The 21,814-nt window shown below is 38.3% G+C and overlaps 1 protein-coding gene across 1 annotated transcript in view; it reads left to right on the top strand.

Moving 5' to 3' along the window:
• RERE (arginine-glutamic acid dipeptide repeats) overlaps positions 1-21,814 on the top strand; it is a 256,716-nt gene that overhangs the window by 147,121 nt on the left and 87,781 nt on the right. Inside the window, exons 7-9 of the mRNA XM_075172413.1 lie at positions 5,643-5,691; positions 9,339-9,463; positions 10,340-10,439. Coding sequence (XP_075028514.1) covers positions 5,643-5,691; positions 9,339-9,463; positions 10,340-10,439 — 274 coding nt within the window. The remainder of the gene's footprint in view (positions 1-5,642; positions 5,692-9,338; positions 9,464-10,339; positions 10,440-21,814) is intronic.

Here is a 21,814-nt window from a genome sequence, read left to right as displayed (position 1 = left end):
CTCTCTCTCTCTCTCTCTCTCTCTCTCTCTCTCTCTTCCCCCCCCCCCCCCCCCCCCCCCGTTTTGGTTTTATTTAGTAAGCCAGTGATTTTCTTATGAGGCTTTGTAAATAAACCCAAATCTCATCAGATTGATTGTTTAGTGCTGTAGCTTGTTATTGCTTATTAAAAATAAAAACCCAACCCCCCCAAACCCCTGCATATCCTAGCTTTAAGTTGTGTCTTTCCTCTTTTAATCTTTCGTCATATGAAAATAATGACCTCTTCCAACTGTTTTTGCACACTTCCTTAGCTAACAATCTGTCCTCACACTGTGATGGCTGAATGCATAGTAATCACTGTTCTGGTGCCCTTCTGGTCTCAACTTCAGAGAGCCCTGTCCCCTCCCTACAGGCTGTATTCCAGGATGGGGAGAGCCACTTAGGTTGATAGTGCTTCTAGTTTAATTGTTGAAAATTCTTTTGCACTGTGAAGTTTGCCTTAGTGATACGCATGTGTTGCAGTAGGCAGTGGTTTTTAGCAAGTTGGTTTTGAAAACCCTTTTTGGAGAGCTCTGAAGAGAGTCAGAAAGACTGAGAGGTAGTCTGTGGCTGAGCGATTTGGTTTAAAAACCTTTTTCTGTTGAAGCATCCCTCTAGTTTAATTACAGATCACCTCAATATACAGAATCAGGAATGATTATGCCAAGAGTGGTTAAATGGGTAGCACAGAATGCTGTCCTATATGTGATGTTTGGGTTGTGGTGTTTTGATGGTTTGTTGGTGGATTTTTTTTTTGTTTTGGTTTGGGTTTTTTTTTTTAATAACTTAATGGTAGCATTACATTATTTTCATGTTTTCTGAGCTGTTGCTGGCTAGTAGCAGGTGTTTCAGAAAGCAGTGGAAGTGCAGTACGTGGTGCAGAGCGTTGAGTGCGTGACGACCACAGCAGAACGAAATTAAACCACATCTGTTGCTGGGTGGAATGAACTGATGAAGAACATAGTTGGTTCAATGTGATACTGCAGTAGTACCACCTCCCTCACCCCTGTCTCAGGCATGTAAGTCAGTATAAAAAAAAGTGCAATTACTGCATAGCATGTTTCTTGCTGAACTTTGGTAGTAAAAGGGAAAACATGAAAGAAGCAGTATCGCAATTTCTAAGATTCCACCTCATACACATGATCCCTGACCTTGAAGGTCCACCTTATGTGTGCAGCGTGTGTAGTTTTTCAGAAGCCTGGCTTCCTAGCAAAGATCTTCACTAAGTGTGCTGGGTAAAGAACTGACTTGGAGTCATGTCAAGGGTAGGACAAAGATCGGGCAATGCAGAGAAGTGCTACGCAGGAATCTGCAAACGCCTTTTGCCCTTGCCTCCAAACTCTGGAGAGTTTTGCTGCGAGTTTCCAGCCTTGAATCCTGCATGGCTCTGGCAAGACCGTAATAGCAGTTGGTATTGCAAGTCCTGAACCCGAGTTGTCCTCAAAGCTGATCTGGTGTACTTCATTGCTGCTCAAACTCTGTCTTGTGGCAGTTCTTCTGTTGCCATGTTTCAGGCCTTGATGGCATTTCAATGCTGCGTTGTTTTCATGGACAAAGGCTACCAGTTGTGCCAGCTTTTGCGTAACTGGTATGAGTCTGGTGTACAGCACAGACAAGGAGGCGGATGATAAACAGAGAGGGTTAAATTTGTTTCTGTATTGGAAATCATGCAGGAATTGTTGTTGCCAGCCACCCTTCCTCTCTTTCCTTCTTTCTAAAGCTGATAAATTAAAGCTCTGCACCACCCTGTGCTGCCTCCCGTTCCTTTCTCATCCTCACCTCTGAACTGTTTTCTCTCAGGGGTGCTGCTTTTGGCCTTGAACCTCCAACCTCCCCTGTTGCTTTAGAATTGAAGGGACAAAGCTTCATTGAATTGAACATCCTCTCTCTTCTCTCCAAGCTGTTTGGAACAAGCCTCTCTCGGATTAGAGCGTGCTTGTTTTGCCCTGCTCTGCTACAGAAGCTTCTTGCCTTTTTGATATTCAGTCGCTGGCTTCCATCTCCTTTCTGACCAGCCCCTGTTTACTTTGCAGAATACAACGTTGTCATGGCAACAGGTTACTTTTCAAAGGGAACATCTTGTCATTATATTTAATCCACTGCAGCTGAAGAGGACTGAAATATTAAGTTGTTGTTGCTATGGATACTGCTTTGTTACATCAGTTTCTTTTGTGTCAGATTTCATATACAGTGTTGGGTCCTCTTTTTTCTTGCCCATAGAGCAAACACAGAGTGCCGTTCCATTATTATTGTAATTGCTCTCCACCAACATAATTTAGCTTAAAAATCTACAGTGCATTTTAGTTTCCATAGCAAGAATTTTCTTTCCATTTGCAAACCCATTCCTAGGGACGTGGAAACAGTAAAAATTATTTAACAGATTGTGTGCCCTTGCAGAGCGATCAGCTTTGTGCCCTTTTAAAAAAAAGTGTGATGTCGTGCAGCCTGAGGGAGCTTCCTGCAGAGCAGCTTAATTCAGCCCAGTCCTTACCTTTTGGGACAGGGGAAGGGAGTACCTTTAGGGTGGGAATATAATCAGGAAAAGGTAACGGAATGATGAAAAGGCACACAGAAATATTTCTCTCGACACTTCATTTTCGTGTGAGGAATCATGGTTGGATAGCCCCATTGAGTGTCCCCAGCTAACTCCACAGGAATAGTTAGGAGCAGAAGTCCCATCTGAAACTTTGCGTTTATCTTTGCAATTACTTATAGGATGCTCTGGCATCCTATAATCAATCTTGATTCTTAAATGCTTTATTTATCATATTCAGTGTGATGCAACTGAAGAAATTGGGAGTTGGGGGATATTTGGAGTGCTGTGTTGTTTCCTATCTAAATGGAAAATACCTTAATTTTCTGTTTAAGTACAAAACTTGTGCGGCCTTTGGCTGGTGTGAAGTATTGTAGCTGGCAGAAACTGCGTAGACGTGTTTTAAGTTTGACTTGCACTGACTAGTAGAGATGTGCATGGCTTTAAAATGAATTCTGGGAACAAAGGAAGAGCATCTGCATTTTCTGCTGTCAGTTTTCCCTTCATTCCTCACAGGGAAAAATTCTGACATCTTGTAGCTGAAAAAATGTACCCTAGTATTTAATTTATAACTTTGTTGTAAATATAAAATTGATTTTCTAGTTCAGTCATTTCTTTGCCTAACCTGAAAACAACAGAACAGTGTCAGATCACGTCTTGCAAAAATATGCATTGGAGAAAAACATTTTGACATACTCTCGTTCTTTTCAGGAGACACTTGGCACGTATTTTAGAGTGGATCTACTTACCAGGAAGGTAGCATTGCGTAGACGTCATGACATAAGATTGAGTATTACAAAACCTGTGTTTATTCCGGTCTGACAGGTTCTCCTGTCGTGTTGTCTTGGATAAGGTCCATTCAGATCCACTGCTGTAGTTCACCCGCTTGTGCACCAATGAATAACATTTCAGAGGGGTCAGTGACCATAAGGTGAAGTTTAACTTAATACACGTATGCAACATACCTTGAAATTTTGAGGTGAAAATGTTCATAAGGATATGCAAATGATCATGTCCAAAAGACCCTCCAGTAACCTTTTTGACTTCAAATGGTATTTAATGGTTTGGGCTATCCATTGTTAGTTTTGCTCAGGGCTAGCAGTTTACGGTCGTGATCTTAATTTGTAAAGTTTAAAGGAAAGTCTTTCTCAGTCACTGCTTGTGATCACTGTGAACACAGCAGGGTGAATAAGAAATCCTGCAGGGTGGCAGCTTCCTTGGAAAATGATGTCATTATTCCTGTAACAGCAAATTGCAAGATTAATTCAAGTTTGCTCTTTGCAGATTAAAGATGGTGATCTGTTAGGTTTATGCGTGTGCTCTTCCTTGCTAGTGTGTTGAGACTCACTTAAATGTCTTGCAGTTATTGAAGTGTTAAATTCAAAAGTTTGTCTTACAGCAGCTCTGAATTTTGTCGTCCTTTTAATGTAATATGCAGAATATAAATAAAAGATGTCTGTTTTAATAAGAACAGTTTATAGGAAAAGAGGAGTGTTGATCTTAAGGATATTGAATTTCCTTGGATTTGGTTGTGTTCTTTAATGCTATTTTACAGGAGTCTTGGAGGGTCATTTAAGTTTTCAGACTGTAGCTGCATTTAGTATCCCAAATACCAACGTTCAGGCACAAGTGCCTTTATAGACTATAATGACCTGGCTCTTGACAAGAGCTGGGTAGGTGAGGTTACAGTACAGAGGTCCCACGGATGTAGTCCTTGAGAAATTAATATTTCCAGTAAATAGTTTTGTTTGTATGCCTTCTAGCTGCTTATATTGTAATATATTGAATAAAGAAAAAGGGTCAAAGGGCACTCTTCAGTGGTAAAGTTTTATTTACTCTATGAGTCTGTTCAAAATTTAGGAAGAAAAATAAATTCTGTCATGTCAGATGTGTTACTCTGGTTTATATTGGCATACCTTTAACTTCTGTTGTTGCCAGGGTAATTCTACTGCAACATGAAAAAATACTTTTTCTTCTGCCATATAATGTGATGTTTCAGTATCTCCAACCAACGGTGTGAGCGGCACAGAGCCCTTCAGAGTATAATTCTCAGTACATGGAGGACCATTCATTTGGAACTTGAAGTTTTTTATATAAATACCTTTTCAAAATAGCGGAAAAATGAGGGCCAAGTGTATTATGTAGAAGGGAAGCCCTTTTTGGATGAATTGAATTAAATTCACTTCTACAAATGTTACAAGGCATGTTTTTATTGCTTTTTAGATTTTCCATCCTTCTGTGTTATGCTATCTGATGTGATTTCAGCAAATGAATTAACAGCATCAATAATAATTTTAACTTCTTAAAACAAGAGCTAGATAATTTTGCATGTGAGATCCAAAGTAACTTGAATGGTTTTCCATGAACTCTGCCTGGAAAAAGAGGAATTCGTTTTGCCAATTCTGGTAATGCAAGGCTCTGTTCTTCAAAGATGAATACCCCAAATATTTTTATTTAAGGCATTTTCTCCTTCAAAATGAAAATGACCATAAAGATGTTCATGAGGAACGTGGTATTTCCTGTGTATTGATCTGAATCATAGCGCTTAACATATTGTCTGCGTTATTTCAGGTTTGGTGTTGAAATAAGCAGTTAAAGGAACATAATACTAGTAAAAGTCAGATGCTTGTTGGAAGGTGATTCTTTGCATAGCAGGCTTTTGAGTTGGCTGGCTGAAGCATAGAGCAGTTCAGAGCTGGAGAGGACTGTAGAGGCTTTTAAAGGATCTTGATTAGAAGTCAGTGCGGCTCCTGTATTGCGTGAAATCTAACCATCAAAAAGGAGGAAGATGAGTGTCCCGTTATCAGCTGCCCAAAGCTTTCTTGCTGCTGTGAGGACAGGTCACACTGATCCTCTTCCTGACTTCAACTGCTGGACTCAAGGTTCCAGACTTGCCCTGTTGGTTTTTGCCATTTGCAGTGTGACCTATAATACATCTGAGTATATCCTTTCTTGTTTTCTTAATAATGTATTATTTTTGCTTCTCTTCCATTTGCATTGGAAATGCAATGACAAAAAAATACAGAATATGATCCTGAATTTAATTAATTGTAATTCGTTCTCACTACTGTTTTTTTCTTTATATATTAGGAGGCTAAACAGTACCCAAGGTGAAATCAGAGTTGGACCCAGCCATCAGGTAAGGGATTTTGTTCGTATTCTAATATCCAGAGGGCATGCTTTTGCCACTGGCTCCCTTCAGAGGACACTTATTTAAAATTGTATGCATTCAAATACAATGAGTTTTTTAGATTCATCGTGAGTGCTTTAGAATTTCTTAGCTCAGTTAATGAGATTTTTCTATGTCAAATGTTGTTATGTTAATGATTTTTACTAGCAGAAGTGCTATTGGGTTAATTGTAGAATAAGATTGAAGGAATATGAGCAAAAATTCCGCTATTATTGGGCACATTCTGGAGTTAAAAATGAATGCATTCTCAGCTGGCTTTCACCAAGCAATGTTTTTAATAAACTATAAAAAAATTAATGTAGTGTTTTCTAGTTACATTGAAAGTAGATCTTTTAATTTTAATTTGCATAGTAAAATTGTCAAGTTGATAGTATGTTGCCTTGTAACAGTTAGTCCTTTTTGTGAATCTATGTATTTAAACAAAATGGAGTTCTATTAGAAGTGATTAAAAAAAAAGACGGCAATTTTCCAAGAACAACATTTCAAAATTAGAAGGATTGGGGAACTTTAAACCTGAGAAAGGCTTCTTTCCTGTACAGCAGCTGTGTTGAGATATACATATATATGTATGTATTCATCTTTTAACACAGGATACAGCACTTTTAAGCATGTCGGTTAATGTAGCTGTCATTAATGCCGAATTCACAGTAAACCTGCTCTCCCTTTCATGTTTGTCTCTGAGCGTGCTCCGTCTGGTGCCATGTCTATGGCTTTGCATTTCCTCATTGACTTGTGTTTAACTTGGACTCTGCACGTGTTCTCTTCTTATTTTTGTACGTTAAATGAGTTTGGCCAACTGTGGTACTTCAACATAAAAGTCACGGGGGCCATTGTGTATTTAGTAATTCAACAGTTATCTTAAAAATGAAATTAGTGTTTATAATTGGAGCAGTTTTGGCAGCTGTTAGGGTTAGACCTCTTTCTAAATACCCTCTTCCTGTGTTGCCATGGGCCAACATCACCAACACGCTCTCCCGCTGCCATTCAAGAGGTTAGCTGGTCCTCACCCTTTTACCTGCATAATTTTCATACAACGCGGGTTAAATTCCTTTTAACTAGGAGACACGGTAATTCTGAACGGTTATTGAAATATCCCTTTTGTCCATAGTCTACAGAAGTCATGTTATAATTATAGTATCTTATTTGTATTTCCCAGGAAGTTTTTTATGCAGGCCTTCTTTTTCACTTTCTGTGCTGTGGAGAGGTTAAGTTTTGATTTTAAAGATAGGGAGACCTCAGTTATATTGTTTGTTTGACTGTGAGAAGCAGTAAGAACTGTAAGGTCTTAAGACCAGTGCCTTAAGTCATTTGGATTGTTAAAATAGAAATTGAGAAAGCATGCTGAATGTGTTCAGACACTGGGAAGCAGAATAAGGCTAAGACTCTGAATGTTAGTTTGTTCGTGGTATGTTAGTTCTAATTTGAGGGAAGTCCTTCATAAGCATTGAAAATAATCTGTTCTTAGAGAGCATTAACATACAACTTACCCTGGTTTATAAGGCCAGACCTGTCACTAGGAACGGAGTGCTCTCCTTTACCTGTGGAATTGGCTTTGTACTGTCCGAGTGCTGGATTTTTGCATCCAAGTGATGAATATTCCTTCAGACTCTTTTAAAAATCTTGTTTAATAACTAGTGAAAGTAAACATTCATGGAACCTATGTAACATTCTTAAGGATGTTTTGCATTTAAAGAAAAAAAATCCTTGGCAATTAAACCTGTATCATTCTTTTCACTAGTCATAATCTGTAAATGATACCTTCAAAACAACTTTCATCTCAAATTGTCATGTAATATTTTGGCAGGTATTAGTCACCTGTGCTGCAAGGTATAATTACCAGATGCATTTATGGATGGGAAAAAAAGTAGGAAGAAGGTCCACTGATTTTAGAGTACTGTTAATTTTTGCTTGCTTAGTATTTTAAACTTCCGTTGTTCTTTCACACGTTTGCTGAGCATCTGTGTTTCTGACAAATGTTATTGCTAAGAGGATATATTCTCATCCTGTTAATTAGTATAAGGTATAATCTTAAGATATATGAATGGTTGATTGTAGGCCGCGGTAGGAAGTCAGACTGAAGATGGTATTTGCTGCTTCCCGTTCTGTAGTCTGATTCATTCTGTGGAAAGTGTAAAAATAGTCTTTTTTAACTCAGGGGATGGATACTCTTTCCTCCACCCACCTTATTGAGAATAAGGTATATGTAGCAGAATCCAGAAACCTGAGATCCCACTGTTGGTTTCTGATGAATATCTGTTGCCTTCATTTCCTTAAATTGTGCGTATTACAGGTGCTAGAGGACTGTTGGGTTTTTCTGATACTTGGTGCACAGATACCTCAAATGACTGCTTGTATCATAATAGCAAGTAGGGACACAAGTGAAGATAAATGTTCTGTAGAATTGTAGTTGTTCTCAAAATTCACATGCATAGGAGGAGGGTCTCTATTAAATGTTCTCCTATGAAAACTTTTGGCTAACAAATTAATGACCAGAGGTATTCAAGAGGAAGTTGCTTTTAGGAGTAACTCTAGTAATTAAGCATGTTCCTAGGGTACCTAAGGATGAACATTAATTTGTGAAAGCACCCTGGCTGCTAGAATGCATAGCTCTCATAGAAATCTCGTCTTGGTATAATGCTTGCTTATCCTTTTCCAGAAGAGAAGTTCAATGACATACCCATTTTCCCAGGCAAGAAGTAAAATAAAGTACAGATTAAAGAGCAGAACATGAAAGACATCTGAACCTGTGACTTGTAATTACTGGTTATGTATAAATGTTGCCTCTCTCCATGACAAGGAGGTAATTATAGGGCTTAAAAGCTGTTTCTGAAGAGGCTCTCAGCTATCTCATCCCCTAGCAGTAGATGACTAAAGATGCTAATTGGGTTCTCTGGATACAGTGTAGTACTTACTTAGTGGCACAGATCATTTCACTGAGCTATCTCACTTTCAGGAAATTCTTTGTTTCTCTTCAGAGTTTTAATGATTTACTGAGGACTTAATTTTAAACTTAGTGTCAAATGTGTAGGGTTTTTTACTGATTTTAAAATGGTACACAGATGGTAGCCACATTCTTGCCTTCTTTCATATTAGTATGTTATATGAGCATGTTTTAGCCTGTCAGGCAGGAATTGTAACAGCATCTTTTTGACAAATGAAAACTAACTGTGTCTTTGTGGGTAAATTGTCCAACAACATTTGACTCTGTATAACGGAGGACTACATATGCAGTACAAAATGGTTTACGTTTAAGCTGCAGTTTAAATGGTTTACTTTTTCTGCAGACATGCTTGCACTGGTCTATATACAGAAGGGCTTCACTGATGGTGGACTGAAAGGTGGTGTTAACTCTGCATAATTGTCAGAAAATGAATGCTGGATAAAGTGAATAGATCGAAGCTTGATGACCCATTTTCCTCATAAACTTCTGAAACTTAGATCAAATACCTTCACCACCTGTTGTCTGAATATCTTCCATCTATGAGATCATATTATTCCGGAGAATTTACAGACTTTGTTATTAATAACACTTGTGCATCCTCCTAACATTGGTAACAACTATAATGTCTGTATGAACTCTTCATTTTTTCTTCTAGGCTAAGCTTCCTGATCTGCAGCCATTTCCTTCCCCAGATGGTGACACAGTGACACAGCACGAAGAACTTGTGTGGATGCCAGGAGTCAATGACTGTGACTTACTTATGTACCTTAGGGCAGCAAGGTAATTTCAGCCAAGATACTACTAGTGTCTTTAGAATGCTGTAGTGGAGATGTGGGCTGCCATGTACGTGCAGTTGGCTACGGTCTCTCCTTTCTCTTCTGTCTTAGTGTAGCATGGATATCACTGGCTAAGCTGAAATGTTTAGTTCGAGAGAAGAATGCTCTGATTTGATGTTGGGCCAACACAGATTCTTTCCATTGGCTGTGGCTTTTGGATTTAAGATGCAAAGCCAGCAGTATGTGCTAGCATGATAGAAAGAGCGTTGGATGCGTACCATGTAACGAGGGAAGTAACTGCTCTGAGTGGAATAGCTGTGATAGCGTAGGATTCCTTCAGAGACTAAATGTTTTTTGAATGAGCTCTAGTTTGCATTCCAGTTTCATACAGATCGCTGGTATGCCTGGTAGATTAATCAGATGCACTGGTGGGCCTCATAGGAATTCAGAGTATGAGTAAATTACTTGTAGTTTGCAAGAATTCAGAGATGTGGGGAATCTGCAGTTGAAGTCAGTTTTCTAACATAATAAAACTAAGATTACAACAACAGGTTTGCTGTCGCTGGTGAGACTCTGTCCTCATGTCTGGAGGCTATGTCTTCCATAATCCTGATCAGGCTTTGGTACTACTGCAGTGCAGATTTTTAATGAAATCCACTTAGAGTGGATTTTAATTTCAAATTAATTATTCCATATGCTGAGGTGACTCAGGTTTGCATAACAAATAGCAGTGTTTGTGGTGCCTTGTTTTACTTGTTTCCACAGTATTGCAAGGCCCTGAAATTTGTGATTTAGGGTGTAAATATGTTTCTGTATTGCATGATGTGTGCATCGAACAGTGGCTGAAGAATTTAAACTTTTTTCCCCTCAAACTATAAAGGAGCATGGCAGCTTTTGCAGGCATGTGTGATGGAGGATCCACAGAAGACGGTTGTGTTGCAGCCTCCCGTGACGACACTACACTTAACGCACTCAATACAGTAAGTATGTAGAACAACTGGATGGAAGAACTGTCTTTCCATTTATTTCTGGACTACTTAAAGCATGTAGTGCATCAAATATTTAGCAGGTAAAATGGATTTTGGGATCACAATATGAGTATGATAGTAGCCTAGGATATCATAACTTCCAAATACCAGCTAGCTTTCAAAAATCTAACCTACAGAACTTCAGTGATAAACTTTTGGGTGGTGCCTTTAAGATGACAGCTAGTGAATGTTCTGTTTGGGAAGCTGCTCAGGTTGAGTACACCAGCTGGAATTGTTACTTATTCAGCTGATGCCTGACCTGGCTATTGGTCCTTTCATTCAGTCCAGCTAGCTTCTAGCTGTAGGAAAACAATACTTATTTCCTAGAAGGAAAATTCATAATGCCATCAGATGTATAGTGTCATATATGTGGTAATGACTGTCTGGAATTTGTCCCACTCATGATCCAGTCTTCATTATCGTTTATATTTGGATGCATGTATGTCCAGTTGTCTCTTGCATAAACATAATGTGCGTAAATAAAGCTTTACTGAGTAGTTATATAGATGTGAGTGTATGTTGAGATGCTCGCATAGTTTCAGTGCAGCCACAACAATTAACTGTTTTGGGGAGGGTGGAGGGCACTAACATCAGTAAATCATGATACATGAAATGGTATTTTAAGATCAAGCTGAAGAAACTTGTCTGTCGTTCCATATTTTTTGGTAACATAGTGAAATCTACAGTTGGTTGTTTCCCCAGAGCCCTATCTGCAGCTTTTGGAGAATTGTGGTGGTAGTGACTCTAAGTTTGTTGTGTCTTCATTGTTTCCTTCCTGAAATACAAGAAAAGGAATTATGTGTAACTGGTCATATGTTACTCTGAAGAAACACATAGACAGATCTGCTGACTCTACCAACAAACAATTTTCATTCTTCCTCTTTTTATGTCACCTTTTATCCATAAAACATATCTTGGAGGTATGAACAGTTGAGTTCTGTCCTGTCATTTTCATGGTTATTGGCTACATTCTAATCACATGCACTTGTGAAAGCTGTGGAAAGGATAGGATATACTCTTTGCTGAATGAGTTTCTAGCTAAATCTGTGAAATGTTTTAGGGGCAATCACAACAGAAATGTACAGACCCCACGTACAGCTGGTAGGACTGGAAGCTGGGAGCAACTTCAGTTGGGCATGTTTTTTGTGAAACTGCCAAGGGAGGATGCAGTGCGTAGCTTCAGATTTAATTTTTAAAGATCTCCTTTCCTAAAAGTAGTTTTAAGCATATTCTGCCTCAGTGTCCAACACCGTAACACTACAACGACTTATACATTACTTTGTTCACAATGCTTGAGGCTCAAGTAATTTGTTCTCATTCAGTAAAAATAAAACAACTAGTGATACCAACAAAAAACAACTTAGTATGTTGTACTCTGCAAATTGGCTAATGTTAAATACCACCTCATGACCACAATATTATGTCTGTCTCTGCTTGCTAGGCTTTAATTATTTACAGTTGCATAGTTTTTAACCATTTATTTATAAAATTCTTAAAAGCTTGTAGGTGGTTGTGATACACATCAGAAACTGAGTGATAATCACTGCAACAGAGAACAGATTATCTGTTTGTTTAGAGGAAGTATCCTAAGCATGTGGTTATTTGGTTGTTTTATTAAAGTGAATGGAACTGACTTTATCAAATTAATCACATTAAAATATGCTTAGCTGATTCTTTACTGTCAGTAAAGCATCTCATTACGTGAAGCTTTTAAATACTTCAGAACGTTAAAAAGAAGCTCAATCTGTATAAGTTGTAGAACTGGTTTGTAACTGGTCAAGTCCGTGATTAGGTATGTATAACTTGATATCTGCACTAAAGTTAAAATGCCTGTATTCTTAACATGAAAAATGTTACTTATGCAACATTAGCTTACCAAAACCACTCGCATTGGTTTTTGTTTTATTTCCGCTTCTATTTGGTTACATGTGTTTCATAGAGTGCATTAATTTTTGTCTTGTTTCCTGCAACAGACAGGAGTAAAATAGGACTAAGATCTAAAATGTGCCCCTGTAATACTTACTAAATAAACGCAACAGAGCTTTCATTCTTATTCTCCAAAATTGTTTAAATATAGATCTATACACTCGCATGTGTAACCAGCTAGAAATCCAAGATCAAATTTTGTACCCAAATTAAATGCTTCCTTGTTGTTCTCACTTTTACATCTGCAAAGTCAAGTGTTACTTCTCAGTGCTTCACAGCGCACTTCAGAACTCAGGTGAATGTATAAATCTTAGTCCTTTGGTTCCTTTCCTAAAGACAGCCAGTGTATTACGGATTTTTATACTGCTTAATAAGAATTGCAGTTAAGTCTGTATTGCACATCCACTTCAGTTTCGTACCTGTTTTACATTTTATTTCCTTCCTTTCTCTTGGGATGGATGCCATCTGGTTCTGGTGGCTTACCACTCTAGAGTTTTCTAAATTGTTCCCTAACATCCTTCTTAGAGGCTCAAATCTCTGTTAAGGCCAATAATCATCAAAGAGCTTTTGGAATTGGAATTTCTTTCCCCTTGTCATCTATAATAAAAGACTAATGCAGAAGATTCATTTAACTTCACTGCTTCACTATCTACTTTGATTACCCCCTTTAATCACTTGGGAGTCTAACGAGCCTGTAGTTGCACTTGTAGACTTCTCGCTTCTGAGTCTAAGATTAGTCCCGAAATATTTTGTTTCTGTTCTTCTGATTCTTTTCTCTTTCTAGTATTTCTAGTGCACATCTATTTTAGAAAATCACTGCTGATTCATTTTCTGAATGGGGGAGGGTTTCACACTTCTGAAATAAAAGCACTATACAAAACTCTTAATTTATCCTCTTAAGAATCTTCTTTGTCTGTGTGTAATTTCTGTTGTCTGCTGTTGTCATGACTTCCTCTTCCCCCAATATGACATCTTAATGTATAGCAGTAAGACTTACCCTGTGGTGTTTTTGTAATCATCTCGTTAACTTCAGCTTTGCTGAAGTTTCTCTTTTGCAGGTATTGTGGTGCAAGTCCTCTCTTTCCAACCCTGTATTGACACAGTGTAGTTCCCATTAAATAGCCTGCCTGAACATGGACCGTTATACTTCCAAGAAAATACAATCTGCAAGGTTTGACCTTAATGAAAGGTCCTTAGGCTTCTGTGATGTTTGATTTATTCATGCTTCAAAAATCTACTCTGTGTACTAATGCTGTTCATTGCAGTTTTTAGAAACCAGTGAAGATACCTTCCTTGTTCACTTTGAATTTTTCTAGAAAAGTGTTTTCTTATGAATGATAGTTTTGTCAGGTGGGATTTTTTAAGAGACTTTGACTTGTTTCTCAGAGCCTACTTTTTTGACTAACTTAAAACAGTTTAGATGGGTAATTTGTTGTCCTGACAAAATGGTGCCCTTTTTATCTTTCTGTTCACCATCTATTTAAAACATACCAGATTTATCTGATAAATATCTGAGAATCTTACCCTGCACTAAGTTGTGTTTTTGTTTAGAAATTATCATATGCAACCCAGAAGATTAACGTAAAAAAAATTGATATGGTATGATTTCTTATTATGGAAATCCAATAGACTTCAGAGCAGCACTTCTTATAAATCAGTCTTGACAAGCTCCTTTGCTAGTGTTTTATTTATGTAATAACAGATGCTGTAGCCCCCAGAATGATTTATTGTTAATTACACCAGATAGAAATGAAGATCATGGAAGGCACAATGCAACATATATATCAGCTCATTGAAATAATTATTCACTTAATGTTCCAGGTAAATTTTAACTCCTGTTCCTTTGTTTGGCTATTGGGATTTGATGCCACATTTGTCATTGTAACCCTTAGGAAGGAAATAAAGTTTTCATTTGGAGTTCGTTGCCCTCCTGGTGAGTGTTGGCTGTCATACTGAAGAGGTATGGAGGAGGACAAATTAGTTCCTGAAGGTCTTTCACCATGATATTTTTAGATAGAGAGGGGCTTTTTTGTTACACCACTATAGAACAGGTACCGGAATTTGGCGGGCTTTCTAAAACTAGCTGGTTTTTGTGCTTTGTTTAAATATTCATGGACAAAGGCCGTATGATGCTTTAGACCTTAAAATATTAGCCTTGCGAAATGAAAACATGCATGTTCAGTACATTTTTATTTTTCCAGTTCCATAGTCGAACCATTATGCGTGAAGGCATTTTTATTGCTGAAATCGTAGGTGATGGAAACTTTTTGATTTTTTTTTTTTAATCTACCCAGTTCTTCCTATCTTGTAAACTGGAGAAGCACATTGCTTCGATGCAGAACTCTTCCTGATAAGTGAAAAGGGAAATGGAAATGCTAATTTCAGTTACTCCCAAACCATGTTTTGGGTCACTGTGGACAACATTATTGCATTCTGAGAGCCAGCGTTGTTGATGTGGAAGTTTTATAATTAATACTCTGTAGTAATGCACTTTGCCTTTTTAGTGCTTTTGGGCTTTGAGTGTGGATAGGCATCACTTTTTAATAATCAGAATACCATCAAAAAGCCCCTCAAAACGCTATATTTACAAGATACCTGTGGAGATCCTTAATAAGAAATTCATGCAGGAGAGCCAGGGCTTAATCAACCAGTTGTGGGTTGGTTTGGGTTTGGGTTTTTTGTCTGTTCCAAGCTAATTGAAATTTGGAAATCAATCGAAAACCTTAGAATTCATTCCCTTTCCAAGTCAGGCTGGTTTAATTAACCCCCTTATTTTGCTTACCATTCTTTACTTGCAAGTGCATCGCCCACTCTAATAACACGTTCAGTGTGGGAAAGCAGCTGACACACTGTTTTGTTCTCTTGGGTAGAAGGAAGAAAAAAGTCTTGTGGAAGTATTTTTTAAAAATGGCCAATTGTGGTGCCAATATGTTTTACTTGTGGATAAATTTCTTCTGTAACAAGTGCAATTGGTGGGTAACCTGGGCCACCTGTGATACTTACGGGGAGAAGGAGTTCCAGTTTTCAAATGGAAGTAAAGACAACCCTGCACTTAAGTTGTGTGGCAGGATCAAATTCAAGCATGTTCAGACAAGCAGGTGAAACTGTATTTTTATTTGTTTCTTTGTGTGTCCTTGTTCTCCTGCGCTCCTGTAGCGACTCCAATTCTGGCATTACGTTTTGCAAAACTCCTCTTAGACATAGGAAATTCAATACTTGAGTGTTCCTTCGTTGTGGGACTGAGAACTTCTCAGAGGTATAATCCTAGTGCTTGTTACGGAGAACGTCCTTCTTGTCCACATCATACCTTTAAGCTAACATACAGTGCCAAAACATTTAAGCAGATTATTGGACTGTGGCTGGCAGTGTCAGACAACTCAGGTTAAGTTTTTCCCATGCTGTTCAGTATTGCCCTATGAAAAAAAGTAATAGAAAGTAGTTTAAATGTTCTTAAAAGATAAATGACATTGAGTTTTGCCTTTATTAACTCTCAGATCAGGAAGCATTAAAGATCAGACTAACAAAGAATACCAGAAAACTTAGAGACATCATCTTAAGGGCCAAGTTTTAAAATTATACTTCAGCCCTGAGAAGGCTCATTTCCATGGCATATGGAAGAATCTAAAGGAGTTTTTGCCTTCAAATGTAATAGGATGAGCCCTTCTCTTAATATCCAGAACCACGAAAATCACTTCTGCAATTTAAATTCAGAAGTGATAACTGTACTGCGAGTCTGTAATTTCCTTCAGGTTAATTTACACTAATACATCAGTAGTAGTCCCTTTTTGTTGCATTTGTTAGAAATGCTGTAAACTCTTACATGATAGAGAGCTTATAGGCAAGTCAGTTAAAGGTCAATCATTTTGCAGCCTGGTTTTGTATGTGTGAAAAAGTAACATGCAAACTTAGCAAGCAGCAAGTCTGCAGCTCCATCGTGTGTGGGTTTTTATTGGTTTGGTTTTTTTGAGATGGAAAACAAATATTTACATGTACTTGTATCACAGTGGTAGTTCTTTAAACAGGATACACAGAAGGACCTTACGGAAGCTTGTTACATAGCTTGCTACACACACAATAGCCAAAGTTTTATTAGTATGTCTTCATATGAATAACTGTTCTTATTTCACAGGTGTTTTCCTCAGGGGTTTTCTTCCTTTTCTTATCCTACTCTCACAAATTTATCTGCTGTGAGAATCGTATAGGAGGATTTTGGCGTGGTTGTTGTAGACTTACTAAGGATCTGCAAAGGTATCTTGTAAATACAGAGAAGTGTTTTGTGGCTTTTTGACAGTATTCTGGTTATGAAAACTTTAATGTGATCTCCAGAGTGGTGCTTTTGTGGTTTTGTTCATTTTTTCAAAACAAAGCACGTACCACTTGTGGGATACTCTGAAGTAACATCATTTCACACGTGCAGTGTGTAGGACAGCTATCGAATAGTTGAATCGCACAACTGAGAAGGTAGGAACATCTCAAATCATTCTTCCAGTGGAAAGATTTGTGGTGGCTTGCCCTTACTTAAAACTTAAGGGTGTCCTTGTCAAAGTTAACAGGCAAGGAGAAAGACCTTTTCATTTTAAAACCCCACATTTCTGTTAGGCTGGTGATAATTGCAGCTGTGTTGGATCCCTTAGCACTTTGAATGGGCTTTCATTCATAATGCCAGAAACAGCTAAGTGAAACAATCTGAGTGAGCTGGTACCGCCTACTGTGTGCCTTAATAGCACCTTGGTTTTAGGCAGAAGCCTGTGTCTGTTTCTACACCGAGGTGGTTGTGGCACACAAGCAAAAACTCTGCATTCACCTCTATTGCTCAGAGTTGTTCATTTTCTCTAAAGAAATGAGAGCTGTTGCCTCTGAGGATCGTTAAAAGAAAGTGTGACCGTTACTGGTGTCCCAGAGTACTGTATCAGGAAGCATTGCAGAAGCTGATTGAAGCTGAAGTGTATATAGGGAGGAGGAGGAGCAAGGGGTTTTTCCCCTCTTGTCATCTCACTTTGCGCCGTAGGGGTAATATTAGAACCTCACTGAAATCTTGGCTTCGTCTTCAGCAGAAGAGTAGGCAAAAACTTTCGAGGCTATTAGGAAGTCGTCATATCTAGAATTTAGGTATGCAAAGGCTGGAAGAATTGATTTTAAAATGTCTTAATGTGATGAGGGCCTGTTACAAGAATTGGAGCTGGCAAGCCCTGCAGATTAGAACTATCAAAAGAAGCGTTTAATACTACAACAGTGATTTTGGAGAGCTGAAATGGCTGACAAATAGGTTTGGGAAAAAAAATACGCTCAGAAAGTTCATTCTGCTCTGTGGTAGAAAGCTGGTGCCCTAGATCTGACAATCCATGGAGAGATCATAACATGGTGAATATTGAGCATAAACATAGTTGCTACTGCTGGCAAGTACTATGGAGTAAGAATTGGGGTAAATCTTGGTGTAGTTTCTTCCCCTCCCTCCCTTTCTTGGCCTCTGTCCTCCAGAGCTCTGATTTAGTATTGGATCTGTTTTAAGATCCTTTTTGTGCTCCGTACCAATACAAAGCCAGAAACTCGTGACCTCTTTATCCTTTGCTGCTTCTGACCTATGGCTGCTGTGCAGAGTTTCTACAGTTCTTTTCTCAGAGAATCCAGGTCAAGAAGGAGTTAAATTACTTCTTTGTTCTCAGTTTTTAAAAAGTTCCAGAATAATAATTCATTCCCAGTGTTCTGCCTTACTCATTGCTCTGATCCAAGAGTAAGTGTGAGCATCAGTTATATAAAACAGCAGACCCTAGAAAAGAAAAAGGAAATGACAATGTGCAAATCCGTGTGTAAGAGTGAATCTCAGAGTTGATGGTCATTTTGATGTGCATATTATTTTTGCTGGGGAAATCAAGGAGCCAGCCACTCTATTTATCCTCATATGGTAAGAAAATACCAGCACTTAAGCTTGCATACTACTACATGGAAGACAGACAAAACAATCATATGCTAATATTGTATAAATCTCTCTTTACTAATAGCGTTGTTCTGACTCTCATAACACACTATTACATGGGAACATGTCATTATGAGTGACAAACATGACAGTGTAATATCGGTTTAAGGAAATTCAGTTCTAAGTAAGATGTCACCCAGACAAATTACTCCCTGTTTTAACTTGCCCTTAGACCAGATTTTCTTGTTCATTAACTACAGACAAGGTTGAAAGCATAAAAAATTATTTAAATATATGTTAGCATTTCTTATTATTACTAGTTTTCCTTTTGGATGAGTCTTAATTAACAGCTACTCTCATGGTTCAAATGAGGTAGCATAGCACTTCAGGGGCCATCGCTCTCTGCCTGGGCATGTTGGAAAATGAAGCCACTTCTAGTGCATAAGACAATTTTGCCACGTTGAATTTTCATTCATCCTTATCCTTGCTCTCAGGGGAAAAACTTCAGCACTTTATTTGTAAGATGAGTCAGGAAATCTTTCTAGAGAAACTGTTGAAACGGGCAGATAAAAAGGGCCAAAAATTACTGCCATGGAATATGTTAGATATTCTTTTTTTCCTTTTGAAATTTTTTTTTTCAAAATGCTATTGCAAGTTTTGCAGGTATTTGGCAAGTTCTCGCTCTGGATGCTTGTGGAGCACTAGCCATGCCTCTTGTCTTGACCCGCACCCCCCGCTGGCACAGGTAGCTCCCTCTCTGTTCTTTGTTTTGCAACTGTTACTTTGAGCTGTTCGGCAGGGCCCTGGCAGTACCGGTGTGTGAAAAGTGGATGTCACACAAGCATCTGGCTGTTTAATTTCTATCATTAACATCTAGATCACTTTATAGCAATTAGAGTTATTTAGAAGCTTAAAATAGATTAGAACTGGGGGGAAGAGATGGAAGTTGCTTCCCCCCCAGCAGCGGGGACTGATGTCTATATTTCCAAGCTCTCAGATATCACAAATCAGATATTTAAAAAACCAGAACTAGTGGTAATTTTCTCTTGAAGTAGCTTACTGATTTCTGTCACCATTTTTTTATTAGTTTCAAATTCTGTTGCAGGCCAGGCTGTGTCAGCTATAAATCAAATCAGTTATAAATCAAAACTTCCCAGTTAGCTGTGACAGCGTGTTGGCAAAACAAGATTGTTGGGCAGAGTCTTTTTGTTGGATAGTTTAGGTTCTTGATTGGTTCAAGGTTCCGTTGTCCTTGGGCACCAGAGGGAGCTCAGCAAAGTAGTTTTGTTCTCCGAGAGGGCAGTATATTTTCTCTCTGATCCAGATTGTTTGGTGTGTTGCAGCAGGTGGGAAGGAGGTAGAATTTCAAAGCGGGGGCGGGAAGGAAATTCCTGGAATTAGAGGGCGTTTGGGGCTAGTGTCTTGTTGCGTATCAGACATGGTTGATAAAAATCAAATCTTGCTATTTTGGAGGATGAACACTTTAAAGAATGCTGCAAATTTGACAATAGATTTTGCTGTTTCACCTGATGAGATATATTTGCTATGGAGCATATTCCATTTGACAGTAGGGCAAGATGTCCGTAGTTATAAAGAGTATCTGCATCAAACTGAAATTTGTCAGCTCTGCTACTGAAAGCAGTGCCCTGAACTACATTTTGTATTAAATTAGGTCCTTGGATTAGAGTAATTACACCAAAAGACCTAGCTACTCAAGCCACATGGCAGCAATTCTTGTTCTGCTTTTCATTTTCCTTGTCGTCTTTTTCCTTGTCTCTTCTCTTTATTTTCTATCCTCTTAAATGTGCTACAGTTTTACAAAGAGCTACTGGGTATCTTGACCCTTGTCCCCTTCAGTGAGAGGAGCAAATCCCTCATTAATAATTACAATGTTCTTAAGCCTGCATAGATTAAAATAACTGGTGCTTAAATAGGAATGTTATGTAAATATGGACAGTGCAGTACCAGGCAAATGCCGTCTTCTCTTCCAATTCCACTGAAGTATCTTGCTTGGCAGCCGTGAAAAATTTCTTTTGACTCATCTGTATTTCCTGAGTCTTTAAATGCTCTTGCAATATTGGTAGTATTTACCTCATGTTTGGTGGGTCAGGCTTCATATCTTTGTGCCCTGACAAGTGATGCGATTTGTCCATGACCAGTGATTGTTCAGTGGAAGAGCCAGCACTCGAACCTGGAGAACTCCTGAATTCCAGTGCTGTCCTATCAATGCTGGACGTGACTGCGTCCTCACAAAAGTGTGTTCGGCTGAACAATCCCTTCTGCTTTTATTGGCTTTTCTCGGTAGATTTCAAAGTAGTTCAGTACTACTTTCTCACTGTATAGTAGCAATTTTTCCTTAGAGAAAAAGACTCTGGAATCTGACAGTGTTCTTAATGGACTGCAGTTATTTAATATTGTAGCATGAATGCAGCCTCACTCAGATGGGCTTTTCAACAGCGATCATAATGACTGTAATTGCAAAAGGATGCCTTGCTGAAGTAGAAACTGCCAGATGCAATGCCATTCTGATCTAAAAAGGTCACAGTAAAAGGGACATTTAAATTAAGTTATAAATTACAATTGAAGAACAATATTTTGATGAGCAAGACCAGAGATGTCAGAGCTGCAAGATGTAATTCACGGGTTCATTACAGAACAGAGGTGCCTGACAGCTGAGCCATGCCAAAAGGAGAATTTATTTGCAACATCACGCAGACAGAAAATGGCAGCTCTGCTGAGAAGCTGTAGTGGAAACTTGAAACCTTGTGGTAATGTGCAGACTTTATGGTAATAAGGCTTGCCTGTGATCTAGCGTTGTTTAATGACTGTTGTAATATAAATGAGGTTTTTGGACACGTGCACATTCAGAATTTTTCTTTAATCTAAAACCCTGTCCAGTGATGCAGAAGTTGCTGTGTTTTCTGTTTTAAAGCCAAAGTACATTTGTGTTGATTCCTTTTGTTGCACTTGTATACGTACATAATGTCACAGTGGTTCAAAATTTAGGTGGCAGAGTTAATGCTAAAAATGGCGATTCTCTAGGTGACAGGATAGTAATCTAGTGTTTACAGCAATACCTTGAAAAGTTCAACCAGAAGTTAATGAAACCATAGGCAGTCATCATTAGCTATTATTTATATGTTTGAGTTGCTTGCCAATAAAGTGCTTATATATATTAAATGACCGAAAGTAATAAGCAGAGAATGAGCCAGATTGAAACATGTAAATTTAACTCTGGCACTTATAAAAAAATATTTTTCCTTTTTGCTGCATTATCCTACTCCTGGCACTTATAAAAGCTTTTTTGTTCCGCTTGCTAAAAGTAACATTTTTCAGGAGACTCTAAACCTGTATCAGGTCTCCTGTTTTCACATCTGTGTCTTCTCTGTGATATGACTCCTCTCTTTCACGTCTGTGCTTATGGGTTTTGTGATTTTTATTAATGTAATTACTTGGTCAAAAAAGTTAATGCTCATATTTTCTGTTG

The sequence above is a fragment of the Calonectris borealis genome, chromosome 23, assembly GCF_964195595.1.
Source record: "Calonectris borealis chromosome 23, bCalBor7.hap1.2, whole genome shotgun sequence".
Classification (NCBI taxonomy): Eukaryota; Metazoa; Chordata; class Aves; order Procellariiformes; family Procellariidae; genus Calonectris; species Calonectris borealis.
The sequence above is the reverse complement of the archived record's forward strand: the minus strand, read 5'-3'. Positions and strand labels throughout refer to the sequence as shown.